The sequence below is a fragment of the Habropoda laboriosa genome, unplaced genomic scaffold (genome assembly GCF_001263275.1).
Source record: "Habropoda laboriosa isolate 0110345459 unplaced genomic scaffold, ASM126327v1 scaffold88, whole genome shotgun sequence".
NCBI classification, from domain to species: domain Eukaryota; kingdom Metazoa; phylum Arthropoda; class Insecta; order Hymenoptera; family Apidae; genus Habropoda; species Habropoda laboriosa.
In genome coordinates this window covers 1797463-1823052 of record NW_017100219.1, presented here as the reverse complement: position 1 = coordinate 1823052, position 25590 = coordinate 1797463, and the positions used below count along the sequence as shown (strand labels likewise).

General features: G+C 42.4%; 2 protein-coding genes across 2 annotated transcripts in view; both read left to right on the top strand.

Moving 5' to 3' along the window:
• Nucleotides 1-3672: 3672 nt before the first annotated feature.
• On the top strand, nucleotides 3673-5751 carry LOC108570983 (vesicle-associated membrane protein 7-like). The gene is made up of 7 exons (XM_017932928.1): nucleotides 3673-3758; nucleotides 3838-4140; nucleotides 4592-4800; nucleotides 4863-5000; nucleotides 5070-5231; nucleotides 5304-5396; nucleotides 5466-5751. Exons 3-7 carry the CDS (start codon nucleotides 4597-4599, stop codon nucleotides 5532-5534), a joined length of 666 nt encoding a protein of 221 aa, XP_017788417.1. The 5' UTR covers nucleotides 3673-3758; nucleotides 3838-4140; nucleotides 4592-4596; the 3' UTR covers nucleotides 5535-5751.
• A 5909-nt stretch (nucleotides 5752-11660) lies between these two features.
• The window catches only part of LOC108570978 (otopetrin-2-like), a 47564-nt gene continuing 33634 nt past the window's right edge, over nucleotides 11661-25590 (top strand). The window contains exons 1-2 of the mRNA XM_017932919.1: nucleotides 11661-11747; nucleotides 12908-13182. Coding sequence (XP_017788408.1) covers nucleotides 11661-11747; nucleotides 12908-13182 — 362 coding nt within the window. The remainder of the gene's footprint in view (nucleotides 11748-12907; nucleotides 13183-25590) is intronic.

Genomic DNA, 25590 nt, shown 5'->3' with positions numbered 1-25590 from the left:
CTTCTGTAATTTTACTTGCAAAGTACTTCCCTTCTACTGCTCGAGGTTTCCTCGTGGAAGATTATTTGGAAAGAAAATTCGATACCCTTTTGCACGTGCCATTATTGCTCGATACTGCGATCGAAATTTCGTTCGTGAAAGAAATATTAACCCCCTGCCGCATGGCAACCGGTCAGACTCGTGGCACAGATTTTGGTCAAGATCTGAGAAAAATAATTATATCGGTAAGAAAAATTAAGTTTCATTCGAATTTTTGGTTTTATTTGTAAAACTGAAGATTGGAAAATTTAATTAATTTATGATACGTTTGCTTTTTTCATTCGATGTAGGACTAAAATAGTAAATAATTGAGGCTTAGATGCGTAGGCAGGAAAAGAAATCATACGTCAAGGGGCTAATGGTGGAACAAGTGAACTCGTGAAAATGAGGGATTTAAGATTTTTTAGTTTGATTTGGGGAAAGTGCTGCGATGCTTTTGTCGAAGTGTATGGTGACTTTTGTTAAAGTAGAGAAGTAATTAAGCGAGCTGATTTATTTTGCGTCAATTATTCTAATTTCGAACGTTCTTTATATGTTAGGTCGTCCAATAAGTTCGCGCCATTTCTTCTTTCGTTGCCTCTTGCTCCACAGCTTCTTCCCATCTTTTTGCCAAAGCCACAAAATTCCTTCAGTTTTTCATTAAAATATTTTTCAACCTTACTTTCTATAGAGTCCATATCGTCAAGTTTTTGCCCAGTAGAAAATGTTGCAATACACGAAACAGATGGTAATCTGGCGAGGCAATGTTTGGAGAATATGGCGAGTGTGACCAAGCTTCCCAACCAAATTCACTGAATTTTCTTTGCATCTTTTGTGCCACATGTGGTCTAGCATTATAATTTTCGCTTTCAGAATCCTGAACATTTCACTGCTATTCCTTCTCCCAACTTTCCCAACCGAGCACAGTACACGTCTGTATGAATGGTCCCATTTCTCGAAACTAAATCGAATAGTACACTTATCGTTCTTATTGGACTACCTAAATATACCAGAAAAAAAATACACCACATTGAACTCCTGTTGTTCTAGTATTCTACGATACAGTTCGATCTCTCTCTCCGCAAGCATTTAATTGAACAAACTAAACCCAGAAGTAATTGCACCGAATACGATAGCCATTGTGTAAAGGAAGCTCATCTCGATGGAAACTCGAGTTCAGACCTTCCAAGGGGAGTACTGTTTCGTGCACTTGGAAGGTGTATCGAGAGTAGCGAGCGTTCCGTGGGTCCAGGCGAACGTATCCGGTGCAAGAAGCTTCCACGTCGAATATCTTGTTACCGCGTCAACAAGAAGCGTCGCGTTAAGCCCTTACCTAAGACTTGGAAACAACAGGACTAAGCTGCTAAGTACATAAGTCCTGAAAGACTACTTTATTTCTCTCTCTCTCTCTCTCTGATCAGATATCGATCGAAGCTTAATTAAGCAACGACGGAGGAAGAAATACGGGATGGGGAAGAAGGCTCGCTCGCGGAAACGGGATTTTTCCGCGCCGTTCGATCCCGTGGGGAGCCGCGAGACTGACATCTCCTAGTTTTAATTAAAGCCGGCACGGCCGGAGTCGCGGCTAAGGCAATTAACTCGAAGACAAACGGCCGCGTCGATTGAATTTCCTAGCTTTCGTAATTAGTTTCTCTAACGTAACTAAAAAGGCACGCCTTCTTCCGCAGATTGTAAAGGAGTAGCAGGGAAACAAGCTGAAGAAAAAAAGAGAAGAAGGGAAAAATTTTTAGGAGCTCGTGTAACAAACCTCTCGATGAGTAAAGTGCACGCGAAGTTTCGTTTCACTTCCGCGAACAAACGAAGAACGATCCTCCTTACAATTGTGCACCGACGACGACGTCGTCGTCGTAGTCACCAATCTCCGTGGCCGTTTCCTGGGGAAAAAGTAGCACGGTCGGTCGGGCCACTGTAGGGGTGAAATTTTAATTCGCTCAATAGACATTACTACAATACAGTAGATTTTAACAGAATTCAGCAGATTTCAATAGATTTCAATTTTCGCTACATTTCAGCACAGTTCGATAAATTCAAGTTTACTATCCTCTAAATTTCAATACTCTTCTCATTCAGCAAATGTCCCAACACTCACCAACACGAGCGTACATCTTTCCATGACCTAATCTGATTACCAACACACTCTCAACGAGCGCCATAGAGCTACAGACGTTCAATTATCCTTACACGATCAATCGGCAATCTTTCAATTTGCTTCATCGTTTTGTCGATACTTGACGCTCCCTATGTATCATGTACTCGATCGTACATATCTTACAGGTTTCGTTCGATGTTATCGATTCACCTTTTTCGTACAGAAGAAGGGGGGAATCGCACAGGGGCGACAACGGACCCTTCTACCGAGATCAATACCAAGGGCGTTGCTCTCTGGCGCACGTACAACGAATAACTCAAAGTACAGCATCGTGTCGCAGGCTGTCGGTATAATGGACACTTTTCAGAAATATGTTATGTAATCACGCAGAGATACGCCTACTAGCTGTGTTGAAAAATCACACAGAAAGATAGCACTCCTTAGCCAGATTATCAAACTCGTAAAAACATCAAACCGAGAGAAAGAGAGAGAGAGAGAGAGAGCGATAACCTGCGCTAAATATAACCATAGAAACCCGGCGTGATACTTTCTTCCGAAGGAAAACTAGAAGGAAACGTATCGTGTCGTGTGTTTTCCCGTTCGAGTGACCCAAGTGCTCTCGCACCTGTCGCCTTTTTCCTTACGAGTTTTCGCGAACCAGGTCGGCGAGATACGAGAAACTCGGCAAAATTCTCCTCTTCCTGAAAATAACTACGCGTCTACGTATCGTGCAACGAATTACGAACGTTCAAAACACACGTTTCACCTTGCCTACGGTACGACAACAAATAGTTCTATCACTAGATCCAATTGTCGGTGAATTCTACAGATCTACGAAATTGAAGCTGTTACCAGTCGTGTAGCGTATTATGAAATGTAACGCGATAAATTGACGCGATATAGTTACCCAGAGCCATTTCCAAGGACGCAGAAACCACTCAGATAAACGACGAAACAGCGGCAAACGGTCGCGAGAGGGACTGAAAAAGCGGTTATATGTCTGCCGGCCGACGATCAACTGACTCCTGATGTGGGCTGAACGAGCACGCGACCGCACCGCGTCTTTACTTCGCGACTGTAAGACACCGTTTTTATCTATCCACGCTTCTTACGTTCAACTGCCTTTCTTCCCCATTGTAGTAAGCACAGTGTCGGTACATTACTCTGCACGCGGCCACGTGTGAACAGCTATCGAACTACACATAGCGGGGAAGTCCAGAAAACTGGCACGATAGCCTCTCCTCCGCTGTTCACATGCGCCTCTCGGACCAACCACATACCATTTTCGAGCCTTTCAACCTCGACGCGGGTATATCTTGATTTTTGAACGGACTCTGGTCGAAGTTGAAGTATTACGTTAAGAAGGTTTCGGTATTAAGGCTGGACAACGTTTGAAGTAGTGGGAAATTCGTGGATTTAACGGTTTTATGATTATTCGTACTATTGGAAGTTTTAGAGTTATTCGTTTTTGTTTCAAGGTCACTTTGTTTGGTATGATTACCGGCTACGATAAGGAGGAGGTAATTAGGTCGAGAATCAGAGTGAAGAATTATGGGTAGGATACTTCGGTTTTTAACAGTATTTGAAGAGATTTATTTCTTTTCGTTGCCATGGAAGATATGGAGTGAAGGTAGAGTTGTAGAATATATCGTTCTGCTTCGGAAGTTTTATATATTTTTTAGTAGGATAATCGTTTGTTTCTTCTTTAGTTTCTTCTGATGCATGAGTCTCTCGTTGCGAAGAATGCAGAACGTTTTAAAAAACGCGCCACAAGTATTACCCATATAATGAATCATGACGTAAGCAAATATCAACTGTCATGTGCGAAAGATAGTCGCAGAGGAGTTTCGTTTTAATTCCTACGAATTGCGTCTGATTAAGTGTGATAATTTGTTGCTTGGTTGTTCAGAAATACGATTTCATTGCACGGAAAGGAAAATAATAGTGATTTTAAGGTTAACGCGAAGAAAGAGCACGATCGTTTCTTCATTCGCGCCACCTCAGTGACAAAGGTAGGTTCCAAAAATTGTTGATTTTACAAAATTTGAATGTTGGTCATGCCACAATTTTTATATCTTTTATTTGTTTCAAGATCATTCTGTAAACATAAATGATGAATTTACAAATGTTTCCGTTGCTACTTTAAGGTTAGCAGCTATGACGTTTTACTTTTTGACATACACCTTTTTTTCCCCTGTGTTGTTTTATAAACTAGCTAGTTCTCTTGACAATATTTTCAAGCTCTTTGTGTGTCATTTATCCGCCGATACGATAACACCTTCTGCATACTTTGTTATTTCCAGTGCTACTCAGAATCATAACAGATAAGATAATCTTGTTACAAACAGAATTGTATCATTTGCCAAGCAGATATCTGTAGGTTAACAACTAGACACATGCTAGTCCTTAAATCAGAAGGAACGTAAATTAAAGTTAATGTTTGATTGTTTCTGTTTTTTTCAGCAATCATGTCTATTCTATATACCGTGGTAGCTAGAGGAACAACGGTGCTTTCAGAATATGCTTCTTGCGTTGGGAACTTTCACGAGGTGACAGAAAATGTTCTGCTGCAAATACCACCTGAAAATAATAAGCTGACATATACGCAAAACAATTTCCTTTTTCATTACATCTGCGAAGATGGCTATGTTTTTATGTGTGTCACAGATAGTGTAAGTAGTAAGAAATATACAAGACTGTTTGAAAAGTAGTTAATATATCTATTATTTTACAGGAGTATCAAAGGTCCAGAGCATTTTTGTACCTTACAGAAATTCAAAGAAGGTTTTTGTCTGCCTATGGCCAAGATGTACATACCGCAGTACCATATGCGATAAATACTGATTTTGGTAGAACTTTAGCTAGTACAATGGTAAGAAACGAATTTACCGAACTCTTACATGTGCACACATACACATATGAGCTCTCATTTTGTATATAGAAACATTACAACGACTCCAACCAAGATATTGAAACGCTAGCTACTGTTCTTAGCGACTTCGACGAATTAAAAGACATAATGGGCAAAAATATCGATAGCGTTGCAGCGCGCGGAGTGAAATTAGATCTCCTCGTGAATAAGACTGAAAATTTATCCGTCAATGTAAGTTAGATTACGGCTGCCTTGCACCATAAAAGGAACCTAGAAGCACAACTAATTCTTCCATGTTTTCAGTCGTATACGTTTAGAAATAGGAGCAGAAATTTGTCTCGCTCGATGTTCTGGAAGAACGTTAAAATCTACGTGATTGTTGCCGTCATCTTGATTGTAAGTATCGGCATTACGATTCGATCTGTTCAATTCTATCGAATGCAAACAATTTTATGAATCTCGCAGGTTGTGATATACATTATTGTATCCTTATCTTGCGGAGGCTTGGCTTGGCCAAAATGCGTCGGAAATTAATTCATCGCGAAGACCTAATCGCGCTATTGAAATCGTACTTGAAAGAAACGAAAAGGCACACATGGTGCGGATCTTGTTTCTTGGTTCGCTGTGTACACGATGAACTAATAGTGTTCAGTTCTGTGGCTTTACCAAAACAAACATAATATAGGAATAAAGAAACAATACAATTAGGAGAATGGATACATATAAATATGTATAACTATTACATTATTTTTACTATATTACCGAAAGAAAAAAAAAAAGCAAAAAAATAAAAATATCAGTGTCGTTTATATTTCTCAAGCGGCGAATATAATTTTAACATCACCCGTATATATTGTATCATAACTACACATTCTGTGAATAAAAAGAAGAGGAAGAATAAACAAATAAACTAACTCTAGTACTGAAATTTGTGATTTATTTATGCGTTTCCGGGGTCACATACTCCTCGGGTGCAACAAGTGAAGGTCGACACGCACCGCTCGTATTTCTTCTCGCACAGAGTGGTTCCCTTAAATTGAAAATCCTATGATCGAGTAGGGCTATTTCATTTCTAATCTAGATAAAATTACGATAAAAATTTATCGATTATTCAGTCTCTTCCGGGCCATTAAATGCATCACATTTTTTCCACACGGAAGCCTCCGAACGGCACACTGTTTCCCTAGCAGTGCCAGCCTTAGGGCGCATGCTCCGATTCATTTTTTCTCCTCCAATGACCTGTGACTAGTCCCAGCGAAACCCTGCGCAAACTTAATTCAAATAATTATTCTCCTAATCGAATCATTCTCCTATTCGCTACTTCGTACAATTTTCCAACCTTCTACATTACACACACCGAAATAAATCAAATGCATCTATACATTAAACCTGCATGTCTATCAATCATTCATCAAAACGCTAATCCCATTTTTCCCCAGTCAGGCTAGTTAAACAAATTCTGCTCCGTGTATCCATTAATTATCCCAACTATTGCAGAAATCTGTTATACCAATATTTACAATTTTTTCCTCACTCCTACCATTTATATTTCCAATGCACAACAATGGCGATGTAACGACGATTACTACAAGAATCCCTGAAACAAGGCTAGAAAATGTTTACATATTTGGGAAATGTGGCTGGAAGAGGTGCCTAACGAATTGGAACGAGGGTGTAGATACGGTCCTGGGTGTGCTGCAACGACGTCGCCGGCGTGGGACGGGTGGCGGCGTCGCAGGCGCTGTGGTCGCGACGCCCGGGCCATCGCAGCAGCCCGGCGGCTCTGGCAGCAGGATGTCGATGGCTCGCGTGGCGCGCCCTTCGGGGGGTGCCAAAGAGTGTCGTCTCGGTGGCTGGTCTCGGCGCCACGATTGATCGCACATCGTCCCCGAATCCGCGCTTCAGAAAACACTTTCGATCGCGCGAGCTGGCACAAGGTCGCTCAACAAGTTTCGCCGCCGGTGGCGGCCGGTCGCCCCGCGACTAAATTAAACATCGAATGGTGAAAGAATAAACACGATCTGTACAAGGTGGTTGGTGGTTTGTTAGTTTACACGCGGGCAACGATCGTGCGTTGAGCGAAGCGTGGGTGAATCCGCGTGCAACTACTCGACTGTGTTCGAGGTCAAAGGGGGTAGTAATACGCACACGCACACATACAGACGGGTGGTACGGGTTGAATGCAGATTTTGAACCACTCGTAATCCTCGTTCACCCGCGATCTCTCTACCCCTGGCCGCGGTTGTTGATCAGCAGCCTCTGATCGCGTGTGTCAGTGGTGTGTGGTTTGGTGCGGTTCGACACCGTTTCGCGGCCGGCCATGGAACCGCGGAGGTTCCGGATGCCGGAGGCTAGCTGACGAGTCCGCTGGCGCGATCGGATGTCCGCGCGGGAGGGTAGGAGGGACTACGAGCCGTTGGATGAAAGTGAAAACGAATCGGACCGCGAAACGGGGGGATGAGACGAGGATACGCTGCATGGAGAACGGACGACCGTGTGAGATACAGACCTCGTAAGTGGATTACCTCTGTGTCTCCCTGTTTTTCATTTTTTTTTCCTGTGTTTTTCTTTTTGTATTCACATTTTAGCGTTACTGTTCTGCTACCGCTATGACTGTCGCTGCTGATATTTATTCGCGTGCCGCGTGTAGCGCGAGATATCATTGATATAATTGAGCTAGTTGTTTTATATTTTTTGCACGAGATATTGTTGATAGTTGGTACTACTCGAAGGGACAAGTGGTAGATGTTTGTTACAAGAGTTCAATTTCGAATTTAAGATTCGAGATAGCGAGTCGAGTGAATGTGTTTGAAAGGGTTTGAATCAGTTCAGCGAGATCTCGGTCTAATTAAATTCACCGTCGACCACTATCGCCACCAGATAGTGGATAAAGGTCGCCAGAAAGTGGCGAATCGGTCGCGTGCACCCACTCCGTCGGCTCGTTTTCGTGGCACGCGTTAGATAAAGTATCGAAACAGGCTATCGACGCAAAAGAAAGAAAAAAATAAAGGAAGCCAATGAATTGCCGGCGAGCATGAACGCGGATGGAAATACCTGCCTTTTCACCGCACGCGATACAAGTGACGGAAAATCGTTGCCGAGGATCGCTGGGAAACACTGTGTGCACGAAGGATTGCACACGACCGCTTATAGAATCTCCGTATCGATTCACGGACGTGTCGCTTTCTTGAAATTGTTTCGCGGAACGCGACGCAGTAATTTCGCAGGGAAGAACGATAAAGCCGCGTTTCATCGATTGAACAAGTTTCTTTCAACCCCTTGTCCTGTGATACGAACGTCACACTTGATGGAAGAAATGGTGTTCCAAATATAATCGAAGTGAAATTAAGTTTGATATAATCTTGCGGTAATTATGACAATAGTTTCAGTGAAATTTTAATAACGATCGACGGAAGTCTGTGGTTTTGGAACGAAAGCATTCCAAATTTTATTTTCTATCGTTCCAAGCACGATAGAAAAAGATCTCTATTTTCCTGGTGAAATTGATCGAGAATTTTAATTTTAATTAATAATTTATTTGTCAAACGCGTTATTACTCAAATAACAGAGCGAACAGCGAATAAATTAAAAATTTTCAAATAAAATAAAGTAAAATTAATGAAATTAATAAAATGAATAAAAATTCAAAGTTTATTTCGACAGCGCGGAGACTTAATCTCGACCTAATACTGCCATTAATAGGGCGCCGTTGAAAGAATCACAAGGCAAGGGGTTCAATTCCTCCTCAAACTTCCATCATTCCCGCGCAATTTGCAAAATGAATAAATTAACGTCGTTCTCCCAAGAAATTGAAAAAAAAAGGAGAATAATTGCGTGAACGCCCAGCAGATCCGCTCGACGATCTTCCGAGACACATCTCCGACGTGTCCCGACGGGGTGGAAAGAAAATACAGCAGCGTCTTACCCTACTTTATCTCTCCCACGGCCCGTAGTAACTGCGTAACGTGCACGGGGAGCCGTTTGATGGAGAAATATTCGACGCCACGCACGCTGGCCATAAAACGTTCGAGGAACGGGAGGGTCCGACGCGGTACGGCGTTCCTGAACCCGAACAGGAAGAATGTTCATTGACGTTACAGGCTTACGAGGTCCTGGCGAAGTGGCATCTCACCGGCCCACGGAAAGACAAATGTTCTCTGAAGGTACCATCCGCTCCACGTTTTCGATCCCCCTTCTGTAATTTTACTTGCAAAGTACTTCCCTTCTACTGCTCGAGGTTTCCTCGTGGAAGATTATTTGGAAAGAAAATTCGATACCCTTTTGCACGTGCCATTATTGCTCGATACTGCGATCGAAATTTCGTTCGTGAAAGAAATATTAACCCCCTGCCGTATGGCAACCGGTCAGACTCGTGGCACAGATTTTGGTCAAGATCTGAGAAAAATAATTATATCGGTAAGAAAAATTAAGTTTCATTCGAATTTTTGGTTTTATTTGTAAAACTGAAGATTGGAAAATTTAATTAATTTATGATACGTTTGCTTTTTTCATTCGATGTAGGACTAAAATAGTAAATAATTGAGGCTTAGATGCGTAGGCAGGAAAAGAAATCATACGTCAAGGGGCTAATGGTGGAACAAGTGAACTCGTGAAAATGAGGGATTTAAGGATTTTTAGTTTGATTTGGGGAAAGTGCTGCGATGCTTTTGTCGAAGTGTATGGTGACTTTTGTTAAAGTAGAGAAGTAATTAAGCGAGCTGATTTATTTTGCGTCAATTATTCTAATTTCGAACGTTCTTTATATGTTAGGTCGTCCAATAAGTTCGCGCCATTTCTTCTTTCGTTGCCTCTTGCTCCACAGCTTCTTCCCATCTTTTTGCCAAAGCCACAAAATTCCTTCAGTTTTTCATTAAAATATTTTTCAACCTTACTTTCTATAGAGTCCATATCGTCAAGTTTTTGCCCAGTAGAAAATGTTGCAATACACGAAACAGATGGTAATCTGGCGAGGCAATGTTTGGAGAATATGGCGAGTGTGACCAAGCTTCCCAACCAAATTCACTGAATTTTCTTTGCATCTTTTGTGCCACATGTGGTCTAGCATTATAATTTTCGCTTTCAGAATCCTGAACATTTCACTGCTATTCCTTCTCCCAACTTTCCCAACCGAGCACAGTACACGTCTGTATGAATGGTCCCATTTCTCGAAACTAAATCGAATAGTACACTTATCGTTCTTATTGGACTACCTAAATATACCAGAAAAAAAATACACCACATTGAACTCCTGTTGTTCTAGTATTCTACGATACAGTTCGATCTCTCTCTCCGCAAGCATTTAATTGAACAAACTAAACCCAGAAGTAATTGCACCGAATACGATAGCCATTGTGTAAAGGAAGCTCATCTCGATGGAAACTCGAGTTCAGACCTTCCAAGGGGAGTACTGTTTCGTGCACTTGGAAGGTGTATCGAGAGTAGCGAGCGTTCCGTGGGTCCAGGCGAACGTATCCGGTGCAAGAAGCTTCCACGTCGAATATCTTGTTACCGCGTCAACAAGAAGCGTCGCGTTAAGCCCTTACCTAAGACTTGGAAACAACAGGACTAAGCTGCTAAGTACATAAGTCCTGAAAGACTACTTTCTTTCTCTCTCTCTCTCTCTCTCTGATCAGATATCGATCGAAGCTTAATTAAGCAACGACGGAGGAAGAAATACGGGATGGGGAAGAAGGCTCGCTCGCGGAAACGGGATTTTTCCGCGCCGTTCGATCCCGTGGGGAGCCGCGAGACTGACATCTCCTAGTTTTAATTAAAGCCGGCACGGCCGGAGTCGCGGCTAAGGCAATTAACTCGAAGACAAACGGCCGCGTCGATTGAATTTCCTAGCTTTCGTAATTAGTTTCTCTAACGTAACTAAAAAGGCACGCCTTCTTCCGCAGATTGTAAAGGAGTAGCAGGGAAACAAGCTGAAGAAAAAAAGAGAAGAAGGGAAAAATTTTTAGGAGCTCGTGTAACAAACCTCTCGATGAGTAAAGTGCACGCGAAGTTTCGTTTCACTTCCGCGAACAAACGAAGAACGATCCTCCTTACAATTGTGCACCGACGACGACGTCGTCGTCGTAGTCACCAATCTCCGTGGCCGTTTCCTGGGGAAAAAGTAGCACGGTCGGTCGGGCCACTGTAGGGGTGAAATTTTAATTCGCGCGGACGTTTGATATTCAGAGATCCCTGACTCCGGTATTCACGGTCTCACGTACGACCACTCTTCGGCGCCACTCCTTTTCACCGAGGTATTTTTGTTTCACGCCAACGACCAACGAACCAACTCTTGTTCTCTCGCGTGCTCGTTCGCGGAACGACCGAGAGCGACAGAGGGAGGAACGGAGAGTGAGAGTGATAGAGAGAAAAAGAGAGACCGAGAGAAGTAGAGAGAGAGGGTTGGAAAAAAGCGCGGGAGATGATAGAACGAGACGACGATCTGTCATTCAAGGACGATTCTTTCAGGCTGCAAACTCGCTGGATTGTGTGTGCAGGGCCACCCTCTTTAGAATTCCCCGTCCGTGGAGCAAGAAGCTCGTAAAAGACAAAGGGGGTTGGTAGCAGAGGGGTGGAGTAGAAGGGAACGTAGAGACACGCAGGCGAGAGGAACGGAAGGGAGACAGGAAGGGACGTGGAGGAGCGAGAAAGGAGATAAGAAAGATGGGAGAGAGCTCACCGGATCTCAGCCTCCGGCTTCGCCGGGGCAGCTCCGACTCCAGGGATTCCTTCTACATGGACTTCGCTCAGGTACTGAAACCCTCTATCTAGCGTGTACATCGATAATCCTTGATAGATAATTTCGCTGTACTCCGCCTCGGATGTACATGGAAGCGAGGAGAACGGGAAATTTTCTATTAATAAGCTAGTTTCGTTGCCTCTTTGTCGGTTCGGATCTTTCAAAGTGGATAGTCTTGTCGTTAGAGCTTGATCCCAATGATCGACCGATACCCTGCAAAGGAGAAGAAGATGAAGGATCGGATAAATGGAAGCCGCATCGGGGATGAAAGTTTAACGAGCTTGCTTTCTCATCGATACCGAGTCACTTTCAGAGGGAAGCTTGAAATTGTACAGCCTTGGCGAAATGTATCGGGCACGTTTATTATTGCGAAAATTATTTCTTCGAAAGCTTTCTGCTGTTCGCCGGCCTTTGTCGGGTGGATCAAAGGAATTTTATAAGAGTTGACAAGATTTCTGGGGTGACTACGTTTTCTGTTTCTTTATTAATGTTTCGAAAAGTAGAAATTTCTCTTTGAAATATGCCAAAAAGAGTGAACTGGATTAATTCTTTTTCATTGTGAAATATTGGGCAAAGGGTGAGCCAAAACAAAATATCGACAAAATTGATCAAAAATGATAGTCTTCATACTTCAATAGTTTAATTTCCAAAACCATCTAGACAACGAATTAAAAGGCTCAAAAGGGACTGGCCAGAAGTCTTCTCTAGATAAGCTCGGTTAAACCATTGATAGATGGTTTACCTCTCGAGGGAAATTATTACTTATTACGCTAATTAAACCTTTTAGCTACTGTGCGCCACTATAGTGGCTCACTGCGTCTCTGTTTCAAAGTATATCATACACAGTTTTATTATTAATTATTATTATTATTCTAATATAATTACACAGTGGACAACACTAGACACAAATCGCAGTGCTATGTTGTTTACGCGCAGTCCGCGTCGCGAACATTACCGTACAGAGATTCAGCTCCGCGGAAAGTCCTGCCGTAGCTAAAAGATGAACAAAAATAGAGTAGATTCTAAATATGCCAAAAAATAGTTTAATGTCCTATACAGATATTCCTTCGAAGTCACTCTGTACGCTTTCCTACCTTCGTCCTCAAAAAAAAAGAGAAAAAGAAAAAAGCAAAAAAGGTTCAAATGACCAAAAAAGAATTGACGTAAACAGGGCATCGACTCGGACATCGAGGAGGTGACGAGGCCGGGGGACAACAATTCTGACCCTATGATGGAGAACCATTTAGAGGAGAATGGAAACGAGCTGCCGCTGATCGAGGACATCACCACGATCCCGGAGGAGGCGTCGGAGGAGCTTCGCGAGGAGGAGGAGGCAGCTGCGTTGGAGGCCGCGATGCGAACACCCGAGGGCCCCATAATTAACACGGAAGCGGAGAAACCGTTGCAGCAACCACCGCCCCAGCTCTCCACGCTCGCTCCGCAAGAGTAAGTATGCGCTCCCGGAAATCCTGCGGTACGGAATTACGCGCGTCTCCTTACCGGCGCGGCGCGGGGGTAACTTAATCCGCGCCGTTTTAATTGGAATTCCTTGTTTTTCCCGTTTTCGTTGCCGGCGATCTTCTCTCGTACCGGCTTCGTTCGGGCTGCTTCGGGGTATTTGTGGTTTTGGATGAAAGGGTGTTCGGTTTCGTTACCTTGGAACGAAGGGACGAGCAAGTGGTGCGGGTAAATGATAGCGAACGACACGTCAGAAGACGCTCTGTCTGCTGGAATTTGCGTGAGGCTGGAGTACTCTCTCTCTCTGGAGAGACTCTCACTAATTTTCGGACAATATTTGGAACGGTGTAACCTTTTTTTGAAATCGGACCTAAGGACTTGAGTTCTTTTCAGAAGTTAGAAAATATTTGGAAGAAATTGCAATTTGTGGAAATCGCGGAGAAAATTGTAAAGATCACTTTTAACAACCTGTTTATCTGAACCTGTAATGAAAATTTAAAAAATTGCGAGCTCAAAATTTTCATTACGAGATCAGACAAAAAAGTTGGAAACAGTGACCTTTACAATTTTCTTCGCGATTCCTGCAAATTGCAATTTTTTCCAAATTTCTTGCACACGTCATCTAGTACAGTAATCCTTCTAACTTCTCAAAGAAAACTCAAGTCGTTTGGTTCAATTTTGAAAAAGTTATAATGTTCCAAATAGTGTCCGAATATTAGTGGGAGTCGCATATATACACATCTACATGCAATACGTCGTACAAAATGCACAGTTTGAGTATTCAAGGAATATTAAGTGTGTATAAATGCAGACATCCATCGCATTACGTAAAACTGATAAAAGTGTAGATATCAAGAATGTAAATGAAAATAATTCGAAGAATAAGGGAGGATGCTGCAAGAGAACTGTGATAGCGAACGTGTTAAAGTTGTTTCGAGGTGATATTTAGTTCTTATCAATGACATATAGTCAGTGAAGAGGACTGAATCGCTGCGGCAGTGTTTGAAGCTTGAGGTCTGAATACCACTTGTATCAAGCCCAAGCGAAAGTAAGATTTTATAGTCGTGAAAAATAATAACAAATTCAACTCCCTCACAATCTGTCTAGTGAAATCTGCCGCTTACGCATAGCGATTAACCAATAGAAAACGATCATTGTTTATGAAAACGCAGGCATAGCCACGAGCTAGAAATTCAATTAATAAGAAGGCAACATTTCGAAGAGAAAATCACCGATTTTGATGAAACTTTGGTATAGAATAGTTTTCAAAAAAATATTCGACGCGTGTTTTTTTATATTGGTAATTGTCCACAGTAAAGGGGTGAAAATTGTCCTCAAAATTAGAAGGGAATATCTCGAAGCGAAAATCACCGATTTTGAAGAAACTTTGGTATACATATAGCAGTTCTGAAAAAAATATTCGACACGTATTTTTTTATATTGGCAATTGTCCACAGTGAAGGGGTGAAAATCGTCCTCAAAATTAGAAGGGAATATCTCGAAGCGAAAATCACCGATTTTGAAGAAACTTTGGTATAGAATAGTTTTCAAAAAAATATTCGACACGTATTTTTTTATATGGGCAATCGTCCACAGTAAAGGGGTGAAAATCGTCCTCAAAATTAGAAGGGAATATCTCGAAGCGAAAATCACCGATTTCGAAGAAACTTTGGTATACATATGTATAGTGGGTCTCAGAAAAATCTTGGACACGAATTTTTTTACATCGATAATCGTCCACAATGAAAGGGTGAAAATCGCCCTGAAAGTTTCAAGGTTGGAGGCAGTAAATATATTTAGTCTAATATCTCGAAAACTGTTAAACATAGAGGAGTACTGCAAAGTGCCGGATTTTTGTATTTTCCGACGACAAATTTGCAAAATAAAAAACAATAAATAATTTCGACCAAAAATTTGTTTATTACTCTCATCTTTGAGAGCGATAGAGATAGAGAAATAGTATAAATTGAGGAATTTTCTGTTTTTCATCAAGAAATTTGAAAATAAAGAATAAATAATTTTGCCCAAAAATTTTTTTCTTACCCTCATCCTTGAGGACGATTTTCATCCCTTCAACGTGGACGATTGCCTATATAAAAAGAGACCTACTATACACTAAAGCTTCATAAAGGTCGGTGCTTATCACTTTAGAATGTCCCCTCGTTACTGATCAATTTCACCATAGCTACCGCCCGTACATTGTCGCGAACGAGCATAAACAAAACTTCCAATGAATTGTCATACATCGCAACAAAACACCACATTATCCTTCATCTCTACGTCAAACCTCACATTCCACGTTCATAAGACAGAATTCTCCCCGATATTTCCACGTACACTGCAACTTCATTGCACGCTTTCTACACGCACAAATCTCCATAACGCATTCGCATCTCGCGAGACACTCAGACGGAAGAAGGACGTCGTTGAAAAACGGTGAAAACGTTTTCACTGGGAAAGATCGCGGCGAAGAAACCGCAAGGAGTGACCTGGGCGACGATTAACGCCAGTCTCGGTTTCCTCCACTCACTCTCGCTCGCCAGCAATATTCCCGGTCATTAACGAATCCTCCCCATACGTCTCGCTCCGACCAGGCTTTTCCCCGCGGATTTGCGTCTCGCGGAGACTCGACTGCAGCAAGGAGGGAGGAAAAAGAACGGTCGGTTAAGTAGGTAAACAAAATCACCGGTGTCGCGGTGAACAAAACGCGGGAAAACGGAGGTGGAAGAAAAAAAGAGGGAAATATTTCCAGCACGTCTGGAATCTTGAGGTGGCGTATAATTGCGGGAACTCAGCAACAAGCGTGACTACCGATGGAAATGTTAACGCGATGACGCGACCACCTCGTCGCAGGAAGTCTGAATTACGTCTTCGACGGTTTGGTTGGCCGGGTGCGAGGGAAATCGCTGATTTCTCGAATAGTTTCTAATCGTTTCCGTTCCACATCGACGTACATCTACCACTTCTGTTAGAGAAAAAGATTTTTCTAAATTGGCTGTAGAAATGAATTGTTTCCGACTTTTGGGTAGAATCGAAGCTTCGTTTAACCCTTTCATTACTATCGGCGCCTATAGGCGTTTTGAAAATTTGCTCGCACTATACTGTTAGAGCCTTTTGGAACACTTTCACCTTAATTTAATGCATAATTTTATCCATCACGCACTTCCGTCTTAATTTAATAAACCGAACTTTAAAACAACACGGCCGAAATAAGAAATTTCGCAGTCGTGGTTAAAAATTTACCGTGTCACCCACGTTACGCATTCAAATAGCGAAAGGGTTAAAAAGAACAACAAGAGAACAATCATCGAAATAATTTCCATTATTCTTGATGCCTTTTTACCATTTTTCTGGCAGCTTGAGAATACCATCGCGATGCAAACTCGATGGCTTTGAATCAATTTCCTTATATCGAATGTTACCAAAGAGCCTGTCAGCTGTTTTTCAACAGTTTCGCAAGTGTACCTTGCATTTCAGCATTTAGGTCCGAATTTGGCAAAATGTCACTTGCACCGTTGTCCCTTTAACCCTCTGAATTCTACGAATCCAGCAGGGAAGAATTCATCTCTGCGCCTGATATTTAAATTCGTCGAGAGAGTTGAACGTGAATTATTTCTCGCTTTGTAGGTCCATGCTTAACGTTACAACGTAAATTACCGTTCCCCTCCCTAAACGGCCATGTTTCTCCTCGTCTCTTCATTCGACTGACCACCGTGCCACTATTCACAGCCATGGAACATTACTCACTGTCCACGATTAACGTGCATCCCTCCGTTGTATCCAGCAGAGAAGCGACGCCGGTCCGTAACACCGTGTCGACGATTGAACTTGATCGTGAAAAATCGTTTCGCGAGCGTCTCCACTTTACTCCATCAATTTCCACTCGAGTCTACTCGAGCCGGGCTGCCCTCCTAGAATCACCGGGGAATATATATATATACACGAGGTTCCTCGTTAATCCTCTCCTCCGAATCGAGCAAAGTCGTTCACGAGTAGCAAACGGTCCGCGAAAAGGGGCGAGTTCGGTACAAAACGGAGCGAGCTTTTGATCAAAGCGAAACACTGACCCCAATCTGCGAAATTGCCGCTTCTGCCGGATTCAATCTGCGAGTCACCAAGAAACGAGGTGTCAAAGGCGTATCTAGCTACCGGCTGAACGTGTACTCGTTCCGTCCTTATTTGCGAATGTCAACGCGGCCACCGCAATAGTGGTCGACTTGTGACCTAGCGTTCGGTGCATCGACGGTTCTATTGAAAATTACGAAAATTTTCTTGAGTAGAATATTAGGAAGAATTATGAAAATTTTGTTCAATAGAAAATTGCGAAAAATTACTTCAGTAGGAAGTTATGAAGGATTAGGAAAACTTCTTTCAGTAGAAAATTACGAAAAATTAAGAAAATTTGGTTCAGTAGAGAATTAGGAAGAATTACGAAAATTTGCTTCGGTAGAAAACTAGGAAGGATTACGAAAATTTTCTTGAGTAGAATATTAGGAAGAATTATGAAAATTTTGTTCAATAGAAAATTGCGAAAAATTACTTCAGTAGGAAGTTATGAAGGATTAGGAAAACTTCTTTCAGTAGAAAATTACGAAAAATTAAGAAAATTTGGTTCAGTAGAGAATTAGGAAGAATTACGAAAATTTGCTTCGGTAGAAAACTAGGAAGGATTACGAAAATTTTCTTGAGTAGAATATTAGGAAGAATTATGAAAATTTTGTTCAATAGAAAATTGCGAAAAATTACTTCAGTAGGAAGTTATGAAGGATTAGGAAAACTTCTTTCAGTAGAAAATTACGAAAAATTAGGAAAATTTGGTTCAGTAGAGAATTAGGAAGAATTACGAAAATTTTCTTCGGTAGAAAACTAGGAAGTATTACGAAAATTTTCTTGAGTAGAATATTAGGAAGAATTATGAAAATTTTGTTCAATAGAAAATTGCGAAAAATTACTTCAGTAGGAAGTTATGAAGGATTAGGAAAACTTCTTTCAGTAGAAAATTACGAAAAATTAGGAAAATTTGGTTCAGTAGAGAATTAGGAAGAATTACGAAAATTTTCTTCGGTAGAAAACTAGGAAGTATTACGAAAATTTTCTTGAGTAGAATATTAGGAAGAATTATGAAAATTTTGTTCAATAGAAAATTGCGAAAAATTACTTCAGTAGGAAGTTATGAAGGATTAGGAAAACTTCTTTCAGTAGAAAATTACGAAAAATTAGGAAAATTTAGTTCATTAGAGAATTAGGAAGAATTACGAAAATTTTCTTCGGTAGAAAATTAGGAAGGATTACGAAAATTTTCTTCGGTAGAAAATAAAGAACAATGCAAAGTGGAACGTATACAATTTCAGAAATATCGGCAAACAAATCTTACAATGGGTCACAGGTGACCCAGACCCACTTTAAACCCTAGAAAACCGACCGTGTCAAAATTGACCCATTACCAATTTTCCAAAAAAAGTGACCACTCAATTCTGCTAAGTATTATCGTTCCTAACTTCCCAACTACATTTCCTCCATACATACTTCCACTTCCATCGACACGAATCTAATTTTCCAATCACATTCTACTTCCACAAAAATCCATTTCCGAAAAGTCCCTAATCTCCTTATCATTTCACTCCAACCAATCGTCCCATCTTTAATCAAAACATAAGCTTAACCAATCCCCGGGGCACGCGTGAACCAATTATTCGTCAGTTTCGCGACGAATCGACCGATTAATGGTCACTCGAACGGCAATTTCCACGGATCCGCGGCGGGTCCTATCGTCGCGCGTCGTATGGTTGACCGGTAACATTCCGCTCGGAACTCGATTACTTCCGGCGGATATCGAACGTGAATTCGTGAACGCACGAGCGGCGAAACGGCGCCGAAGTTAATATTGACCTGTCACTTCGTTATGGCCAACGGACGACCTTCGTGCTGCCTACCTCTGTCTCTTCTCTTGACCCTCTCTCCTCTCTCTGTTCCCTGCTTCTGGCTCATCGTCATCGTTTCCTCCCTCTCTCGCTCCCTCTCTCTGTCCTCCCGCTGTTATAACCCGCTAGCTCTTTCCTCCTTTCCCGTTTCACCGGAACCCATGGCGAACCGTCGTCCTCTCCTTCGTATTGCCCGGACGAGAGCAGGGAGACCGGCGGCCTATTCCGTCGATTTACATGCAGATTTGATCAGGGTACACGCGCACTCGAGTCCTTTAAAGCAAACCCATCCGGGGCAAAGGAGCGGATCGTCTCCCCACTTCTCCTCTCCCTCCACGTGTCTTCTTTTTTCTCGGTTGTTCGCGCAAGAAGGGCGGAAGTCCTCGCGATACGAGGACGCCTTTGGCCTACCACACTCCCCTGGTCAAGGAACGAGTAAGAGGACACCGGAGACGAAGAAAAGGGAAAGGGTGGAAAGTGGTTCGGTGTATGTACCGAAGAACTCGTTGCTTCTGCCAAGTTTGTACTTCGATTTGCATTTGGAATTTTGTCGGGTTGGATTTTGCTGAGGAGAGATGTAAGCTATTTTTGTCGTAGCTAGTGTGAAGAGAAGATTACCCGTGACACGAATGCAGAGGGAAGTAGGTACTTCCGTAGATGGAGGATTGAGAAAATAGAGTCTAACAAATTGCGTGAAAAATAGTTGGGTAGAGTGGTAATTTCTGAATTTCTTGTCCTTCGATTTACGTTGGAAATTTTCTGTCCTTTTGCTGTGGAAAGCTCCAAGATTCTCGTGAAATTTTCGAAAAAGCTAGAAAACTAGAAAATTAGCTATAACACAAATGCATAACCCAATACTTTTTTAGCTAAAGAATTAAGAATCCACAATGTAATAAATCCGTTTCCTGGCTAAAATCCTTTAGCTACGAAAAGCTCCAGGATTCTCGTGAAATTTTCGAAGAAGCTAGAAAACTAGAAAATTACCCACAACAACACAACTGTATAGACCAATACTTAATTCCTAAGCTAAAGGGTTAAGAATCTGCAATTTTACATCTCTTCACTATAACCCTTTAGTTACGAAAAGCTCCAAGATTCCACCAATTCCCAATAGAATATTATCCACCCCATAAATGCGGAGCCAAATGCTCACTTCCATAGCTACAGGATCAAGAATCCGGAATCTAACAAATCCCTTTCCTCGCTCCAAAAGCTCCAAGTTTCTCCTCAAATTTTCGAAAAAAACTATTCTCATCCTACCAATTCCCAATAGAACGTTATCTGTGCCATAAATGCAGAGCGAAATTCGCACTTCCACAGCCAAAGGATCAAGAATCCGCAATCTAACAGATCCAAAAGCTCCAAGCTTCTCGTCAAATTTTCGAATACCTAAACTATTCTTCCTTACAGATCAGCTACCAATTTCCACCAAAAAATTACCTACAACCCAAAGGCATACACGAAGAACGACATATCGATACTCTGCACTCGTGTACCATCGAGTCTAACAGACGACAATGTGAAACGCAAACGACACGCGGTCCTTCCGCGAGCGTTACGCCACTGTGAATCTGATTCGGGTAACGAGCTCGCTATCAAATAGTCGCGCGTAGATCCAGAGACGATGGACGGAGCGGGACAGGGGCGACGAAGAGAGGGACATACAGAGAAGAGAGAAGGAGTGCAAGATGAGAGCAGAGAGAGACTCGCGTGAGAGTGCAGGGCCTCAGTTTGTGATGCGGGGTCTGTGAGTGGCGTGGTGACACGAGCCGGAGGGCCGTGACTGTGCGAATCGCTGGTGAATCCAGCATCTAACGTACCATCGAGAAAACTGCCAGCTAAGGTCACGGATATGCTCATCAAGGAGACCTCCCTCAGGTACTGCGATTCCGTCCTGTCGAGACCACGGATCGATCAGGCCTCTCTCTTCTCCCTCCGTCTCTCTAGACGACACGATGGGAATCCTGAAATCGCGAACGCACACCATAGAACGCGTCTGTCTACGATTTCCGATGGCACGACGACGACGACGTCTCGCGTGCTTTTCCAAACGGGTATTTCGATCGAGCCCGATGGAACGCGTCGAAGTTCGAGCTTGAGTTTTGCGGATCAGGCCGGAATTTCGGTCTCCTAGGGCTCGAGGATCGATGCAGGCGGGATTGTTAGCCTGTAGGTGGGGCGGAAGTTAATCCTTCGAGTCGTAAGTGACACTTGAACTACGCGGAAATCGTTCACCCCTTTTCTACGGAGTCTCTTCGCTTTCGATATGTAGAATGTCGATAATCCCGATATCTCGCGTAGAATCGCCTGCCAATTCGTGGGAATATTGAATTCTTTGCAAATTTAAAATTGATGCTGTGGGATCAATAGTTTATCTCAAAAGATTGGTCAAAGTTTCTTAAAATTGCTAACTTTCTTCTGGAAATTTTTGCCGGGAAAATGTACCTTAAATCGTGTAATACTTTCTATACGGAGTCTCTTCGTTTTCGATATGTAGAATGTGGATAATGGGTTAACGGGTTCGATACCACGGTCCTGTTGGAGAATCTTCCGGTATCTGGCGTAGAATCATCTGCCAATTTGTATCAATATTGAATTTTTAACTAAATCTTTGTAAATTTGTGGTTCACCTTATTTCGATTGATTGCTAACTCTTCTTGAGATTTTTGCTTAGAAAATCTACGTTAAATCGTACAACACGTTCAATAAGGGGTGTCCTAATATTTACATACGACAGTGTATATAACCAGTTAGCACATTAATTTACTTCAATTTTAAATTGCAAGATTTAGCAACGAAGTCCTCGCAAAGCATAGATTCCCAAAAACTTCCATTCTACGTCCACGCACAGCATCCCAACCCCTAAGCGGTTAATTACTCTCGCCGATTGTTCGTCGGAAAAAGTCATCCAGCGAAAGTACGCGCAGAGAGTAGGCAAAAATTCGCCGTATCGAGCCTGGCCACCCTCCGTCGAAACGTCAAAAGCATAATCCCCGCTGGGCCGCGTAGAGTTCGTAATAATCTTTGAAAACGAAAACTTCAGCCCCTAATACTGCCTCTGCTAAAAACAAAAAAGAGAACCAAACCTAAGGGAGGAGTAAGGAAAACGTTTAACGCGGCTATTTACGCGAGCGGAAGTTCGTTGGAACGATTAAAAAAGGACGTGAAAAAAAGAAGAAAAGAAGGAACGTTCTGCGAGAAGAGAAGTCGAAGGCAGGTAAGAAGGGATGGAGGAAAAAGGAGGATGCAACGGAATAGATTCCTGAGGGATGTCCCGAAGGGGTGGCGGAGTGGCGGAGCCACCCGAAACAAGGGTGAGCGGGGTCCTTGAGCCACGGATACACTCGTGGCACAATGAGGGAACGGCACTCAGCCACTGAATCAACCCCTCAGTGCCCTCTTGCTCTCCCCTCCAACTCGATCCCTCTCGCCCAGGCAACATGCTCTCGCGCTCTTCTGCTTCTCCAACACTACGTGATTATTTCAAAAAGCTCCAAGAGCCAAGAGACGAACCATCTCTCTCCCCCCCATCCTCTTTTCTTCCACGTCCCTTCAAACTGTCCCCCTTTCTCGCTTTCACCGGTGCGTAGATGCGCGCGCGCGCCTACGTAGATCTACCCTCTTCTATCCATATGCACGTTGAAAAGGACGAAATTTATCCGCGCGCCCCTTCTGCCCCGCTGCTTCGCCGTCAGCCACGTAGGGGTAGGTCGCTTTACGAGCTCCCTCGTTTACCTTCTTAAACGCGCGGAACAACCATCTACCTGAATATTCGAAGGTGGATTCGGAGATGGGGATGAACGAGGCTTGACAGGTGAACGCCTTCTAACGAGATCGATCCGGGGGATGTGGGTTTATTTTGGATATGGGTAATTTATAGGTGGATCTGTGTGACAGATGTGGGTAAGTTAAACGACGGGTGAATATTGGAAATCGTTCCGGGCGAGGGACGAAAATAAGGATTGACCTGGATAAGAGGTTATCCACCGAAATTATATCGTCGCTTCCGCTCCGGTGATCGAATCTCGTCGTGAAATATAGTGCTGTTCGTTAATTTAGAAGGGAATACGGTCTTAATTTTATCGTCGATTTGGGATAATTGTGTGTGTACCGGGTGTCCTGAAGTTTTTGGAACAAACTTTGCGAGTGTGTTTCGCAGGTTAAAATAAGATTGAAATGTAATGTAACGGGGAGTCTGTAAGTGCTTTATTAAAAAGTTGTAACAGAAATATGAAACGCGAGTAAATGCACCCATCATTGCAATTTGCAACGTTGCTCGTTTTTATGGATATTGGACATCGAATTTCGTCGCAATTTTGATTCTATCGATTCGTTTCGAGTGCATACTTCCATATTGCAAACTTTTACCTTTTACAATCTGCATAAGTAAAAATTTAGAAGTATAAGGCGATCCAGGAGACTGATTTATCGAATAACATCTCACCCTACATTTACTATCGTATCTTTCATATTTCCGCTAAAACTCTTTAATAAAACATTTACCGACTTTTTCTCACATGACATTTCAGTCTTACATTAACCTCTAGAACACACCGACGAAGTTTCAACAAAAACGTTACGAAACTTTGGGACACCCGGTATATCGCTCCAAACCTATCCCTCGTTCATCTCGCAAAATTCCTTATTCCAGCTAATCCAATTCAGCAAAAATTTTCTAGCCTCGCTTTCCCACGTCTAAACAACCCTCCCGAATTTTACCCAGCGTTCACCGCTCCGTCTGAAGATTTCTTTCGCGAGATTTCGCCAGGAGGAAGAGGTGCAGAAATCCGGCTCGCGGTAAATTGAAATTTCGATGCAATATCGCGGCGACGCCGGTGGAAATAATTTACGTTCCACCGTACACGGGGTGGTCCGCGCGTGGTGGATAAGTTGTCACGGCGAATTCCACGGTAACGCGCGTTCCTCGGTGCCTGGTTGGCAAAGGGGGTAGTTCGGAAGGAGGTGAATTGGCGGCACGTGTGTGAGAAAAACGGGCTCGGCCGTGTTTCGCCGGCCGGAGGAGAGGGATCATCATTAGATAAACGGCGACCGGTTCGAAAGTCGTCGCATTAATGACGCTCGCGAGACCGTCCGCGCCAGCTCGCTATAGTAGGTCTCTTCCTGCAGCCAGTGTCAATGTGACGTGTATCAAAACGTTACGGCACCGCGTTGACCTTAAATTAGACGCGCGAGACCGGTTGCGACTGTACTTACTCCCCTTCGAATTCCTCGAAACTTTCGATGTATAATACGATCGTTAGCTCTAGTGGGGAAACCGGGGGATTTAGCATTGATCCGCTTGGAGATGGTTCAAATATGAAACGTGAAGGATAGGACGGGCTTCTGAAGTGATAATCAACGATTTTCATGAAACTTTCGAAGATAGTGGGTCTGGAAAGTGGCGATTGCAATTGCGCACAGCACGGGGTGTAAATTGGAGGTCGATGTAGCTTGGAAATTATTAGAGATAGAGAAATAGTGTAAATTGACAAATTTTGTATTTTTTTTAAATCAAAAATAAACAGTTTCGTATCCCTCGAATTTCGTCGTTGAAAAATATAAAATTTGTCAAATTGCACCGTTCTTCTATCTCTAAGGGGTGAAGGTCGCCCTGAAAGCTGGAGGCAGATATATTCAGTCTAATACCTTGAAAAGTATTAGAGATAGAGGAATAGTGTAAGTTGACGAATTTTGTAGTTTTCAATGACAAATTTGAAAAGTAAAAAATTATGAATAATTTTCACCGAATATGCTTATTACCCTCATCTTTTAGGGCGATTTTCATCCCTTCGGTGCGGAGGATTGCCGATAGAAAGAAACATGTGTCAAATATTATTTTTTATCAATATCGGTGATTATCACTTCGCGTTTTTCCCTTGTTAATTCAATGTACGGCAAGACATTAATTTGATTACAGACTCTTGATCAGCTAGATCACCTGACACGAAAAAGTTTACAATATGTAAGAAATATAGAAAGATTTTCAATTAACGTGTTCACTGATTAACTAGAATTTAGGGTAACAAAAGAATCGTCCTAAAAAATGTATGGATGTTAACTGTTAAATCATCGATTGACAGTTCTTATGAAATCAAACGACGGCCAGGGCCACTTTAGCGGACTGAATAGGGACTGAAAAAAGATTGAGCACTTGTCCTGACCATTGAACAGACCGATTTCTTTCATTGACTGCACCAATTCACAATCATAAACGTATTAATACACAGATCGTCAGACGATATTTACCACTATTACAAATATAACATAGTTGCTAGGTTTGCAAATTAATTCCGTACCTTTCTTCACAAAAACTTCATCAACTGAGAACCTCCATATTTTTTCACAGAGAGGAAATTCCTCAGTTACTCGATAAATAGAATTAAAGTGATCCAAGACAATTGAAATTTATATTCAATTTTTTCTACATAAACGTTGAAATTTATAAAAAACGGCACAAAATTAATTTCCTACAAAA